This window comes from Capsicum annuum, chromosome 7 (assembly GCF_002878395.1).
Source record: "Capsicum annuum cultivar UCD-10X-F1 chromosome 7, UCD10Xv1.1, whole genome shotgun sequence".
NCBI lineage: Eukaryota > Viridiplantae > Streptophyta > Magnoliopsida > Solanales > Solanaceae > Capsicum > Capsicum annuum.
In genome coordinates, this window is record NC_061117.1 from 225956965 (window position 1) to 225969239 (window position 12275).

The window sequence follows — 12275 nt, forward strand, 5'->3', positions numbered from 1 at the left end:
AAGAGTCAAAAATGGAAAAGGAAAAAAAAAAAAGCTTTCGTAAAAACACGTGCATGTCATGAGGTGTCCACCGCCAAAAGGGGACTCTTCCTTTTCCAAATATAAAAACAATAAGTAGTATACTAAGTAGTACTAGTAATTATTAAAATAAATTTTTTTAAAAAACCTTTATATATTACTCCATACATTACGTAATTATTATATTTTCATACTTTATATTCAGCTCCTTATTTTTTTTCTTTTGGTTGCAGTCTCCCTCAAAAAAAGGTTGGTAACCCTACCCATTTCTTAGCCCTTTCGATTCTATCATTAGTTGTTTAATTTCATGTTTCTTGTTTTCCTTACGTTGTTTGTTTGTTCTGTTTTTGTTAAATTTTTTTTTTTTGTTGTAATTTTTGTGGATTTATTATTATATGGTGGTTTGCCAAGTTTTTTTTCTTTTTTTATTCTTGTGAATAAAGTTTTTGTTATTCTGTGTTTCTGTTTTATGTTTGGTTAATTTTTACTGATAAAGGAGAAGTTGATTGTTAGTTTTGAGGAATTGATGTACTGTGAATAATCTTTTAAGAAAAGGGTTAATCTTTTTTTATTTAAAAAAAAATCACAAAACAGGAAAAAAGGAGCTCTTTTTTGTTTGTTTGATTGTTTGTTTGTTTGTGGGGTTCTAGAGAAAATTGGATTCTTGTTTTGGTTTAGTTTACATTAGCAGGGAAGCAGGGGTGGAGGAAGAGGGGTTAAGGGGTTCATCCGAGCCACCGTTCATTTGTATGTATAAGCAAGCAGGATGGGATTATGTAGGGATAAGGGGTTCGTTTGAATTTGGTGAAAAGTTAGGATTTTTAATGTATATATGGTAGCGGTTGAATTCCTTTGGCTTTTTTTGTGTATTTACTTCTTTGTATTTTTGAACCCCCCTTTGATGAAATCCTGCTTCTCCAACATTAGTTGTGTTGATTGTCTAGAAATTTTGGGAGGAAGAGGTTGTGGTGAAGTCGAAGGTGAACCGGTGATCATTATCGGTGTGATAAAAACTGGGATGTAATGGTTGCCCCTGTTGTTGGTATTAGTGGTCGTATTTTGATGCCATTAGTTATTAGTAATTTATTTGATTTCCTGTTCCGAGTCAAAACTTTTGATCATTATCTGGTAGGAGTCGTTTGGTATGAGGTATAAGGTATAATAATCTCGAGGTAATTGGTGGGGGTGTATTCCTGGTATGATTCCGTATTCAATGTTCTGTTCCGTGTTCCGTGTTCTATGTTTGTTACGAATCTGTGTGCTTTCCTCTGCTTTATATTCCTGCATTCCTGCTTTACTCTGTTTTATATTCCTTATGGCTGCAGTATCTATGTTATGTCATCTGCTTCTGTGCTGTACTATGTGTTTGTTTGATATCTCGTAACTTGAGCCGGGGGTCTTTCGGAAACAGCCTTTCTACTTCATCAGAGGTAGAGGTATGGACTGCGTACATCTTACCCCCCAGACCCCACAAAGTGGGAATACACTGGGTTTGTTGTTGTTGTTGTTGTTGTAGTTTACCGTTTGGTTGGATGTTTTAGTTAGCCCCAAGATTATTTTTCCCATCATTATACCATAGTGTGATGGGATAACTTATCCCATATACATGGTGGGATAGCTAATTCTGGGATAACTTGTTCCCAACCAAACGACCCCTTAAGAGTCTAGGATGTGGTGGTTTCTTTTGTTATTGATGTTTTGTATTGTTTCGAGGCCATTGATTATGGTAAAAATCCTTTCTTTAGGGATGGGAGGGTGTTTTACATTGGTTTGGGACTTCATTGTCTGTCCTCTTGCCTGAGATTGCCATTGTAATGTAATTTGCTTGCCTCTCCCTCTGCACTTCCAGGAGCAGCACCACGATGGAAAGCACATGTTCTCTTTAATAGTGTATATAGTAACAGCTTCTATGTTAATTACTTTGCTGCTCTTGAATACAATACTTTTTTACTCAAAAAAAAATGCATATAGTTGCAACTTCCGTGAAATTATTTGAAGTGTAGTCATCTTTTACCAAATTTTGCTAATATCTTGTTATAATTATTGAGTTGACCTTCTTTCGGCGTTATTGTTTTAGATTTCTTTTTAACGGTCGATCTCAAATTAGTTATGGCTTCAAAGAGGATTCAGAAGGAACTTAAGGACTTGCAGAAAGACCCCCCTGCTTCTTGCAGTGCAGGTATTTATGAATGTGTGACTTGTGTTGCTTAATGTCTCTTTATTACCATGTTATAGATGTCCCCTCTAGGCTTGCTGTTCCGTATGAGCTCGTCTTTTCTCCGTGTCTGCAGCTTGGATTTGTGTTGGAATATATTTGAGATACATCAGGCATGTGCTGGGAAATAATCTGTTTTCCTTCCCCGTACCCTCCGATGCGTAGTCTTTATTTTCTGTTCATTTGGTCCTCTTCGTCTTTGTTACCCTTTTTTCCCCTTGATTTGGCTGCGGGTTGGACCGTTGGTGTAGGATTGGTAGAGTAACCGGTGACATTTCTTTTGGCTGTGTTATTAATTTGTTAGACATGTCTTCAATTGCATTGGAATATGTGAATAGACATGTCTTAGACTGAAAAAATGTATTCCGCAACCTTTCTTGCAGGTCCTGTTGGTGAGGATATGTTCCATTGGCAAGCTACCATAATGGGTCCATCTGACAGCCCGTTTTTTGGGGGTGTTTTCCTTGCGTCTATCCATTTTCCCCCTGATTATCCATTCAAGCCCCCAAAGGTAGTTTTGAAGTCTTACGAAAATTTTATGTAGAAAGATTTGGTCTTTTGTGGATGGTGTCTCTTTTTTCGTAAAATTTATCTTGCTCTCCTATTCCAACATTCCTTACCTTAGAATTCTGTTTCTCTAATGAACCTAAGCTATTCAATGCAAGAGTTTCCAGTAGATTAAAACTGATGTCCAATGTATTTGCTTTACATACTTGTTTGATATGCTTACTTGAGCCAAGAGTCTATCTGGAACAACCTCCCTACCTCCATAAGGTAGGGGTGAGGCTGTGCACGCACCACCCTCCCTCCAGACCCCATTTGTGGCATTACACTGGGTTTGCGGTGGTTGTATATTAGGTCTGTTGATAACTTTAATGTTCCAATATTTTCCGTGATGTTAGCGTCCTCTATGAGTTTTACAGTACCTCATTCCCGTAAGCAGTAGGAAATGATCCTGCACCATGATATCCATCCACGAACTTTGAGATGGAGGGCTGCACTGGTTAAGAAAAAAACATTAAACCAGATAACACAGAAGTGGAATACTTCAAGCAACCTTTTTTTGTCTGAGATGTGAAGTCCTGCTTTTACATTCCTCAACAACCAGTGGCCTTGTTCATCTTTTTGTCTTGTTGAACCTAAGTATGGATATTAGTCATTCTCTTATTTGCCCTCGATGTGCTTCCTGTAGTCCTTGCTCTAATGATTTATACTCGAGAACCCATTCTGTCGGCTCCCTTGGAAGTCCAGTTATGTGAACGTGCTACTGTTTTCGCTACTCTGCTGTGTTACATGCAATGATTACCGGGATTTCAATTTTTACTCCTTTTATCTTTAAATTCTGCAGGTCTCATTCAAAACCAAAGTCTTCCACCCGAACATCAACAGTAATGGTAGTATTTGTCTTGATATCCTAAAGGAACAATGGAGCCCTGCCCTTACCGTATCCAAGGTAAAGTATTTCATACCTATTACCATTCTAAAGCCTACCGCTTTATGTTAAAACATTTTGGTGACGATTACACTTGGAAATCGCAGGTGCTGCTTTCCATTTGCTCTTTGCTTACCGATCCAAATCCAGACGATCCTTTAGTCCCAGAGATCGCGCACATGTACAAGACGGATAGAGTGAAGTACGAGAGTACCGCCAGATCATGGACTCAGAAATATGCCATGGGTTGAAGTTGAACACATTTGGTTCTACTTACCATGAATATCATCAGCAGGGCTTTATGCTATAATAGTAGTAAATAAAAATAGGCAAAATGGTGCACAATTTTCTGATATTGTTGTTTTTTTGTTTTCTGGTATTTTGTCCTTGTGTTTTGACTGGTTAAATATTTTATCACTGGTTGATTTAATATTTATCTGATAAAGAATCTGGATCAATATACACTGGTTGATTTAAAAAATAATACTATATACTACTCGCAGACCCCTCGAGCCGGGATCTATCGGAAACAACCTCTCTACCTCACCTCGAAGGTAATTGAACGGATTGGGTACATTTAGTCTCTCCAGATTCCTCTTATGTGGGAATATACTGAGTGTGTTGCTGTTGCTTTCATTTATTTGAAAACTATTCAAAAAGTAACTAAGTCATAATAATCGATAATTTCGATGTATAAAAATTTACTGTGAGAGAAAATCTTACTTGAATTTCGAAGTTCGAAACAAATCACATACATAAATTGAAATGGAGTAAATGCACAAATTAACATATCATGAAAAACTCTCTCAAGAAATTGAGCAAATATTTTCTTGTGACTTGTTACTTTTAACATATTAAAAAAAAATAAAAAAATCTGTTATATTGTATTCTTAAAATCAATTACTTTCTTCGTTTATTTTACTTGTAATGTTTTACTTTTCGAGAGTCAAACCATATGATCTTTGATTAACATTTTAAGATGTATTTTTTAATCGTATTAATATGAGATGGATTGTAACTTATAGCATTTTTTGTATTACCTTTTTGAATATCTAAATTTTAAATTTGAAACATTAAATTAAATCTACTTCAATTCAATTTAGCCAAATTGACTTTGTAAAGCGAAATACGACAAGTAAAAGTGAACTAACGGTGTAGGTATGTTGCTCGAACTCATAAAAAAATGTCAATAAATGTGTGCCAATATGAACTCATCAATATAAAAAGTGAAGATTCCGTGAAACTTAAGCTATTAGTTTTCAATTATAGGGATTGAGCAAGTAACTATTAGTTGATTGTTTGGCAAATGGACCAAATTTGGAGAATTTAGTTTGGAAGTTTTTACATTTTTTATCAAAAAAAGATGGAATATTATCCAGCTAGACACACACATGGTAAGATAGAAAAAGTTTGGCATGTAAAACAAAAGTGTTCAGTACCATTATATTACAGAATATAAGAAAAGGATTTTACAAGATCCTATATAAAAAATGGACCACAATAAAAAGAAAAGTCTTCACCTTTCAAAATTTCTTCATTCTTATATACCAAGTATGGTGAAAGAAATTAATATTTTTTTTAAAAAAAAAAAACTTTTTACTCTGGTTAGCACAATGCAAAAGGAATATATACATATTGTAGTTAGATTCATACAAAAAGTTAAAAAAGTGGTCCTCTTCATATACTGTGTATCAGTGTTTTGTCATATTTTTAAAGTTTTGACAGCTTACAATATTAGTACAAATATGTAGGCACAAAATTGGCATATGGGAAAAAAGAAAGTGAAAAATACCAACATGGATTGTGGTGCAACGGTGGGACTATTTCAATCTTAATCAGAAGTCTCGGGTTTGAACCCTGGGTATGGAGAAAATTCTGTTGGGAGCGCTACCCGCATAATGGGACTTGCAACGCGCAATCCGGATTAGTCGGGCTTCACTGCGGGTACCGAACACCGGATGGAAAGAAAAAAGTGAAAAATATCAACATGGGTTGTGGTGCAGCGGTGGGACTGTTTCACCCTTAAGCAGAGGTCTCAAGTTCGAGCCTTGGGTATGAAAAAAATTCTGTTGGGAGTGCTACTTTCATAATGGGAGTGCGATTTGGATTAGTCGGACTTCACTGCGGATATCGGACGCTGAATGAAAAAAAAAAGTTAAAAATAAGATGCTGTGAAGTTTGCATTGGAGTGAATTCTTTTTTTCTTTTTTCAAATTCACTTCATACATTTAATTTATTTATTTATTTTCGAAATGTCTTTTTGTGCCGTAGAAGTAAGGTGTGCATATATCCTAACCTAGCTTCATAAGACCTCTGTCGTTGGATTATACAAGGGTATGTTGTTGTAGTACTACTGTTGAAAATGATATTTCAAATTTTAAATTAATCTGATAAAAGTCCTAGCTATAGCGTGAGGTCCGAGGTTAAAAGCTTAGAAATGGAAGTCGTAATGAGCTTGATATAGCGTGAATTCAAATTAATCAAGGTTAGTAAATTTTGAGCACCGAATAATTAAAACAAAAAAGTTTCAACCATATTGGCAAATTACCAGCTCATTACCTAACTATATTTGCCTAGCCACATAACTAAGTCATTTTAGAGACTTTCTTAAAGAGGAACCTGGCTATTAGTACAAGAAGATTAAGAAATTATTCCAAAAATAAAAAGTTTCACATAATTTGAAATTTTTCTTCAAAATTGAAAGCAGTTACTAATTCAAGATTGGACATTAATTAAGGAAAAAGGTGCAGAAAATATCTAGCGAAATTTATAGTTACGCATTCTGAACTTTGTGAGAATCCTATGACCTCCTAGACTACTTTTTATCGTATTTAACTAGCATATATTTAGTAATTGGACCGCTGCGTTTATTTCACGCAGATTGAGCACATAAGAAAAAAATGTTTGATAAGGAACAAATTTATGCTAGTTAAATACGGCAAATTATAGTCTAAGGGGGTCATAGAAACTGCAAATTTCGCCTAAGTACAAATATTTTTTGCATAATTTTTTCAAATTTTTCAGGTTTAGAGTAAGATATGAAGATACGTATCATAGCCTTATCGATTGCTATATGAAGTCTTCACATTTGAATTTTAGTATTACACGAAACCAAAGTTAAATGGATATGTTGGTGAAAGGTCAAATTAATTAGAAGAAAACATCTCATCCATATATAATTGTTGATAAATTAAAGATAACTTATACTACTAAACTTTGAAAGAAAATCAGTTTTATTTTGGTAGAAAAAAAAAGATTTTAGAAAGTAATTTTGGGAGTAAAACTTGAAATAATAGTACTAATAGTAGTCACAAAGAAACAAGACATGTGATGAATGGTCAGATGTATGAAGGAGTGGCATGTTGGCTGCCCCAGTTGAAAAGTTACGGTCCGGTGAATTAAAACTTTCGCTATGTATAGAATTCGAAAATGAGTTTAACCGCAAAGATTTACTATACATGAGACCTTCTGCACAAATTAGCCTTTTGAAAAGAGATATAGTAATATCGTGTTTGAATCAATTTATGTGAACCTCGATTACTTTATCAGACATAAAGATTGTAGTTTATGAAGAGAATTTATTCAAGCTTAGCTAAACGTCCTGGTTTGAGCCTCGAAAAAGAAAAGAAAAATTACAAATAAAATTAATTTCAACCACAAATAAAAATACGAAGAAACAACAACTTTATTGATAAATGATATGGGTACAATTACAAATCTGTTCCTCTCTTGATTTTCTCCGTAATTCGAGGGTCATTAGTGACATATTTCTCAAACGGATTATGTGGCATTACCCCCTTTTATTTTATGTGGCATACCTTTATTTTAGTCTATTTTTTTTAAAAATGTAATCCTTTCATATTTGACAACTGTTTAATGACATAATTTTTATTTTATCGTCATTGGGTATCATTTATCAGAAAAGTCAATCAAAAAAGTAGCACTCAAGTGACTTTCGTGAGAAAGATAAATTAGTAAATCTAACAAAGTTTTCTCTTATTTCTTAAACTCCGTATCTGATTAAATTATGCCGCATAAATTGAAACGGTGGAAACATAAAAAAGGTTCATACCCAATAAAATGTCGCCACGTCTAGATAAAAAAATATTCACCAATATTATTACCCCCTACCCCAACCATAAAGTCAAAAAAAGAATACAACAACAACATATTCAGTGTATTCTCAAGTGTGGAGAGGATAGAGTGTATGCAGATCATACCAGTATCGGGGTTATTTTCGAAAGACCCCCAATTTAGGATCGATAACAGTATAACAAACACAAAACATGAATACATATAAACTAATACAATCTGCAAAATAAACTAACGTTACTAGCCATAAGATAATACTAAAAACTATCTATTTAAAATCATAGAAAACAATCAACATCACAAATAAGAAACTTCATATACAAATAAAAAATGTTCCTCTATTTCATGTAAAAGAATGAGAAAAGAAAAGGAAATGATCAAAACGCAGTCAGTGAAAAGAGAATTTTTTCGAAAGACTATAATACCAAAGCTGTCTTTTAATTAATATAGTGTCAGAATAGAAACTATAGGTTAAAAGAATTGCAAATGTTTATAATAGTGACATGACAAATTAGTCCCTTTTAAATTTTTATAGTAAGATGTAGAATACCCCGTACTGTACCCCCTTATGAAAAAGATAGCTCAAAAGATCTGTGTTTTGTCCTCCTTTTTTATTTAATGCTAACATGTGCAGGTGTCCAAAATTTCCACCTAGGGTGTGTTTGGTACAATGAAAAATATTTTCTTATTTTTTTTATTTAATTGTAATAAAATGTTCTTTTACAATAATTTATTTTTCAAAAAATGACAAATGTGACTTATGATCTCACCCCAATTCCTTTTTCCTACCCCAACAACACTCATATTCATATGACTCAAAAAAATTTACATTTCTCAAAAAATTACAATACTCAAAAATATTTTTCACTATGCTCTGTTTCAATTTTTCACTGTTTGAAATAGAAAATAATGAAACCCAAAAATTTTTCATTTTCGATGTTCGTTGAATGTACTGCTATTTTGATATGCATAGAGGAAGGCTTACTTATGTTACTTTTGCTAATTGCATATTTTATTTTATCATCGATGTAACTTGTTTCACGAGGTTTAATAAGCTTGTCGTTCCATTATATTTCTATTGATTGTAGTATCTTGAGATTGTCCTGCCAAAATATTGAAAAGTGTCTCCTATATTTGCTAATTAATAGTTACTTAAATTTAATGATTGTAATATTTTAGTATTCGATATTGATATTATTTGTTATGCTTAAATTAATTCTTACAAATTGTTAAGTTGCTAGAGGCACTAATATACTAGTTAACAGTTAGTAGTATTTACTATGATGTAGGCAAACCTTATCTTATCTTCATGAAATAGAAAGATCATTTCTAATACATTTTTTTAATTTACACTCCTCATTTTATGATATTCTTAATCTAAATTCTTTCTAGTTATAATAAAATGATATTCTTCTTGAAATATAACGGACTTAAAAAGTAAAGGGTGCCACATAAAATGGGTCGGCGAGAGTAGTATAATTTATCTTTGACATTAAATTAAGGGGTCGTTTGGTGTGAGGTATAGATGATAAGTAGTCCCAGGATAAAATAAAGGATTATTTTATCTCAAGTTTGGTTGGAAGTATTAGTTAACACCGAAATAATTTATCCCAACATTTATGCCATAATGATGAGATAAGTTATCCCCTATACATGATGGGATAAGTTATCTCGAAATAACTAATCTGAAAATTAATTATTTAACCAATCGAAACCCGAAAGTGAAAAAAATTACTGTATTACGAGGGAATTGTGCAACAGTATTGATGGAGACTAGTGAAACTGTAAAAAAACAGACAGGGTTGTTCTCTTTAATAAGTACTAAAATATATAGTATAGTACTAGTGTTTGCTATAGCCATGTCTTTTTCCCTGTAATGTTTCTTTGATGGTGACTTGTCTTTACCTCTTTCCATTTTCTCTCTATTCTTCTCCCTTCTCTTGGCTTTCTATCCCTTTTTTAACCTCTTTCTCTTGATTTTTGTGCCTACCTCATACCAATGAACTTAAATTAAAGTTGTGTTAATGTATGAAAATATCCTTTAATTTTGTGGTTCTAAACATATGGAAAGTTGAAATTAAAGTATTACCAAAAAGAGAAAATGGGTAATTCTTTTTTAAACGAACTAAAAAAAAAAAGTAGGTCATTCTTTTTTAAACGAAGAGAGTAGTGGTATATACTATATATATCACTACACACTACTGCAATGGTGGTTAGCTAGGTTGCTCCGACTCATCAAAAATATCAATGAATACGTGTTAAATTTGTCAAAGTTAGTGTACTTTTGAAGAATCTAACATGATGAGCGCAGTCGCGGCATTAAAAATGAAGAGTCCGCGCAACTTAACTGGCTAGACATTGTTTCTTCCACACAAAGATTAGTTTGAAAAGTTATGGGGAGATGGGAATATAATTCACCTATATATGTTACTCGTACTCTTCGAAAATATTGTTGCATGCATTAATATTGAACTTCTTGCAAAATAAATGTTATTTTAGGTTTTTCATTTGGTGTTCGATATTCGCATTGAAACCCGATTAATTCGAATTCGCACCAAATAGGGCCCGTTCGAGTGTAGTGCTTCCTACTAAGGATTTTTTTTACTCAAGGTTCAAACTCGAGACCTCTGATTAAGGGAAAAAAAAACTTTATCCACCGCACTACATCCTTTAGTGGTGCAAAACAAATGTTGTCACATCAGTATTGAATTTTTTGCAAAATGCATTATTTTTGAAAGATGTTCACGCACTCGTATATATTTTCAGAAAGTTTGAGCAACATGGGTACATACACTTCAATTCGTAAGAGGATCTTTATGAAAAAAAAATCTCAATATTGAAGTCTTTTTCTTTTTAAATTTTGTGTTAGTGAACTTGCTATATTATGGGTTTCAAATTCATATAAAAGAGGGGATTGCGATAGATAGATATCAACCGTCTTAAATTTAATTACGCTGAAATGCTCTCTCATCTAGCTGACAAGATCGCCTTATATAATATTAAATCAAGATAAAATTAAACGGAGTGATATACACTAAATAATACCAACTTTCCTAGTATTTATTACAATATATTTTTATTTAAAGATAAAAATAAAATCCACATAAAAAAACTGTTTTCATTAGATTTAGTTTGTTTCAAGATTTAATTGAAAAATAAGGTAACAAAATCTTTGGGGATTTTATTGTGGCTTCTAATTCAGAAAAAGTTTCAGATTCTCACATGTTGTTGTCTTCTATGATGTCTCAAATAACTTTTAAAATTCCAACTACATTATTGTCTTTTTATTTTCCCTCCAAACAATTATCTTTTTTTAAAAAAAAAATAAAAATTTATGGTATTGGAGTTTTGCTTTTTTGCACAAAAAGTGAGAATTAGTAGTAGTGACTTTTCTTTTCTTTATGGATAGAAGATATGGTTATGACATTATTTTCAAGATTTGATCCTCTAATAAATTTTATTTTTTTTTCTATTATGCTTTCTTGTTCAACCACTTGGCTATTGATGAATTGTGCCACTAATAAATCACATTTTTTTGTGATTACATGTCATCCCAATATCCCTAAAATATTCTTCTTTTTCTTTGATCCACAAAAAAAATAAAATTATTTTCTTTATTCCTGAAATGTTACTTAATTTCTAATAAGAAGCGCTTCCCTTATAATTTGTTTTATACCAATGTAGATTAAATGACATTTTCTTGAAAGTTGTCATATATAAATGGCCTAATATATTTGAGATTTATTACTACTATGAAACGCGATTGGATTGATGATATATTTCAAATTCTCGTCCTAAAATAATTTTTAAAAAAAACTTTATAAAGAGTGTTCTCCTCAAATGAATTCTATAATAAATTAAATATAAAAAAGAATTAAATGACATTTTTTTGGAGGTTATAATAATACATGACCTAATATATTTGACATTTACTTTCATGACATGCGGTTTAATAGATGAAATTCCTTCCCCTTTAACTATAGAATTCCGAGTTCAAATTCTGAAAATAAAGATAACATTTTATAAAGAACATTTTCCCATGAGTAGATTCTACGACAAAATAGAAACTATAATATTCCGATCAACGATTTCTAGTTATTAAATAATTAAAAATAAAAAAGTTAAATAACATTTTTCTTGAAGGTTGCCATAAAAGTTTTTTGTCTATTATATGAGGTGTACCAACCAACTAATGTCACCAAAATAAATTTTATTAGATAGGTTTTAGCCCACCAACATCACTAAATCAATCTATTTCTCTAGTTTGTACTATATATATTTGTATTTATATATAGGTAGCAGTTGACAAAACTACCACGTATACATGGTACAAATACAAATTATAATGACTATTTGTACACTTGCAAAATCATACATCAAAATGAAGAATAAGTAGTCGTTTGGTCATGAAAATTAAAATTTTTTGGAGTTGGAGGTGAAGTTAGAGTTGAAATTAGAGTTGCAGTTGTGTTCGGCCATGTCTTTTTTAAAAAAAAAAATTGACTTTTGAAAAAACTT

General features: G+C 32.2%; 1 protein-coding gene across 2 annotated transcripts; it reads left to right on the top strand.

Annotated features, from left to right (window-relative positions):
* The first annotated feature begins 133 nt into the window (after window positions 1-133).
* On the top strand, window positions 134-4123 carry LOC107878858 (ubiquitin-conjugating enzyme E2 28). 2 transcript variants are annotated; one of them, XM_016726015.2, is made up of 5 exons: window positions 134-267; window positions 2096-2197; window positions 2617-2744; window positions 3582-3686; window positions 3773-4123. In XM_016726015.2, exons 2-5 carry the CDS (start codon window positions 2128-2130, stop codon window positions 3914-3916), a joined length of 447 nt encoding a protein of 148 aa, XP_016581501.2. In that variant the 5' UTR covers window positions 134-267; window positions 2096-2127; the 3' UTR covers window positions 3917-4123. The 2 variants fall into 2 exon arrangements, with proteins under 2 accessions (XP_016581501.2, XP_016581502.2); XM_016726016.2 differs by having other exon boundaries at window positions 176-267; window positions 2126-2197.
* The last annotated feature ends 8152 nt before the right edge of the window (window positions 4124-12275 follow it).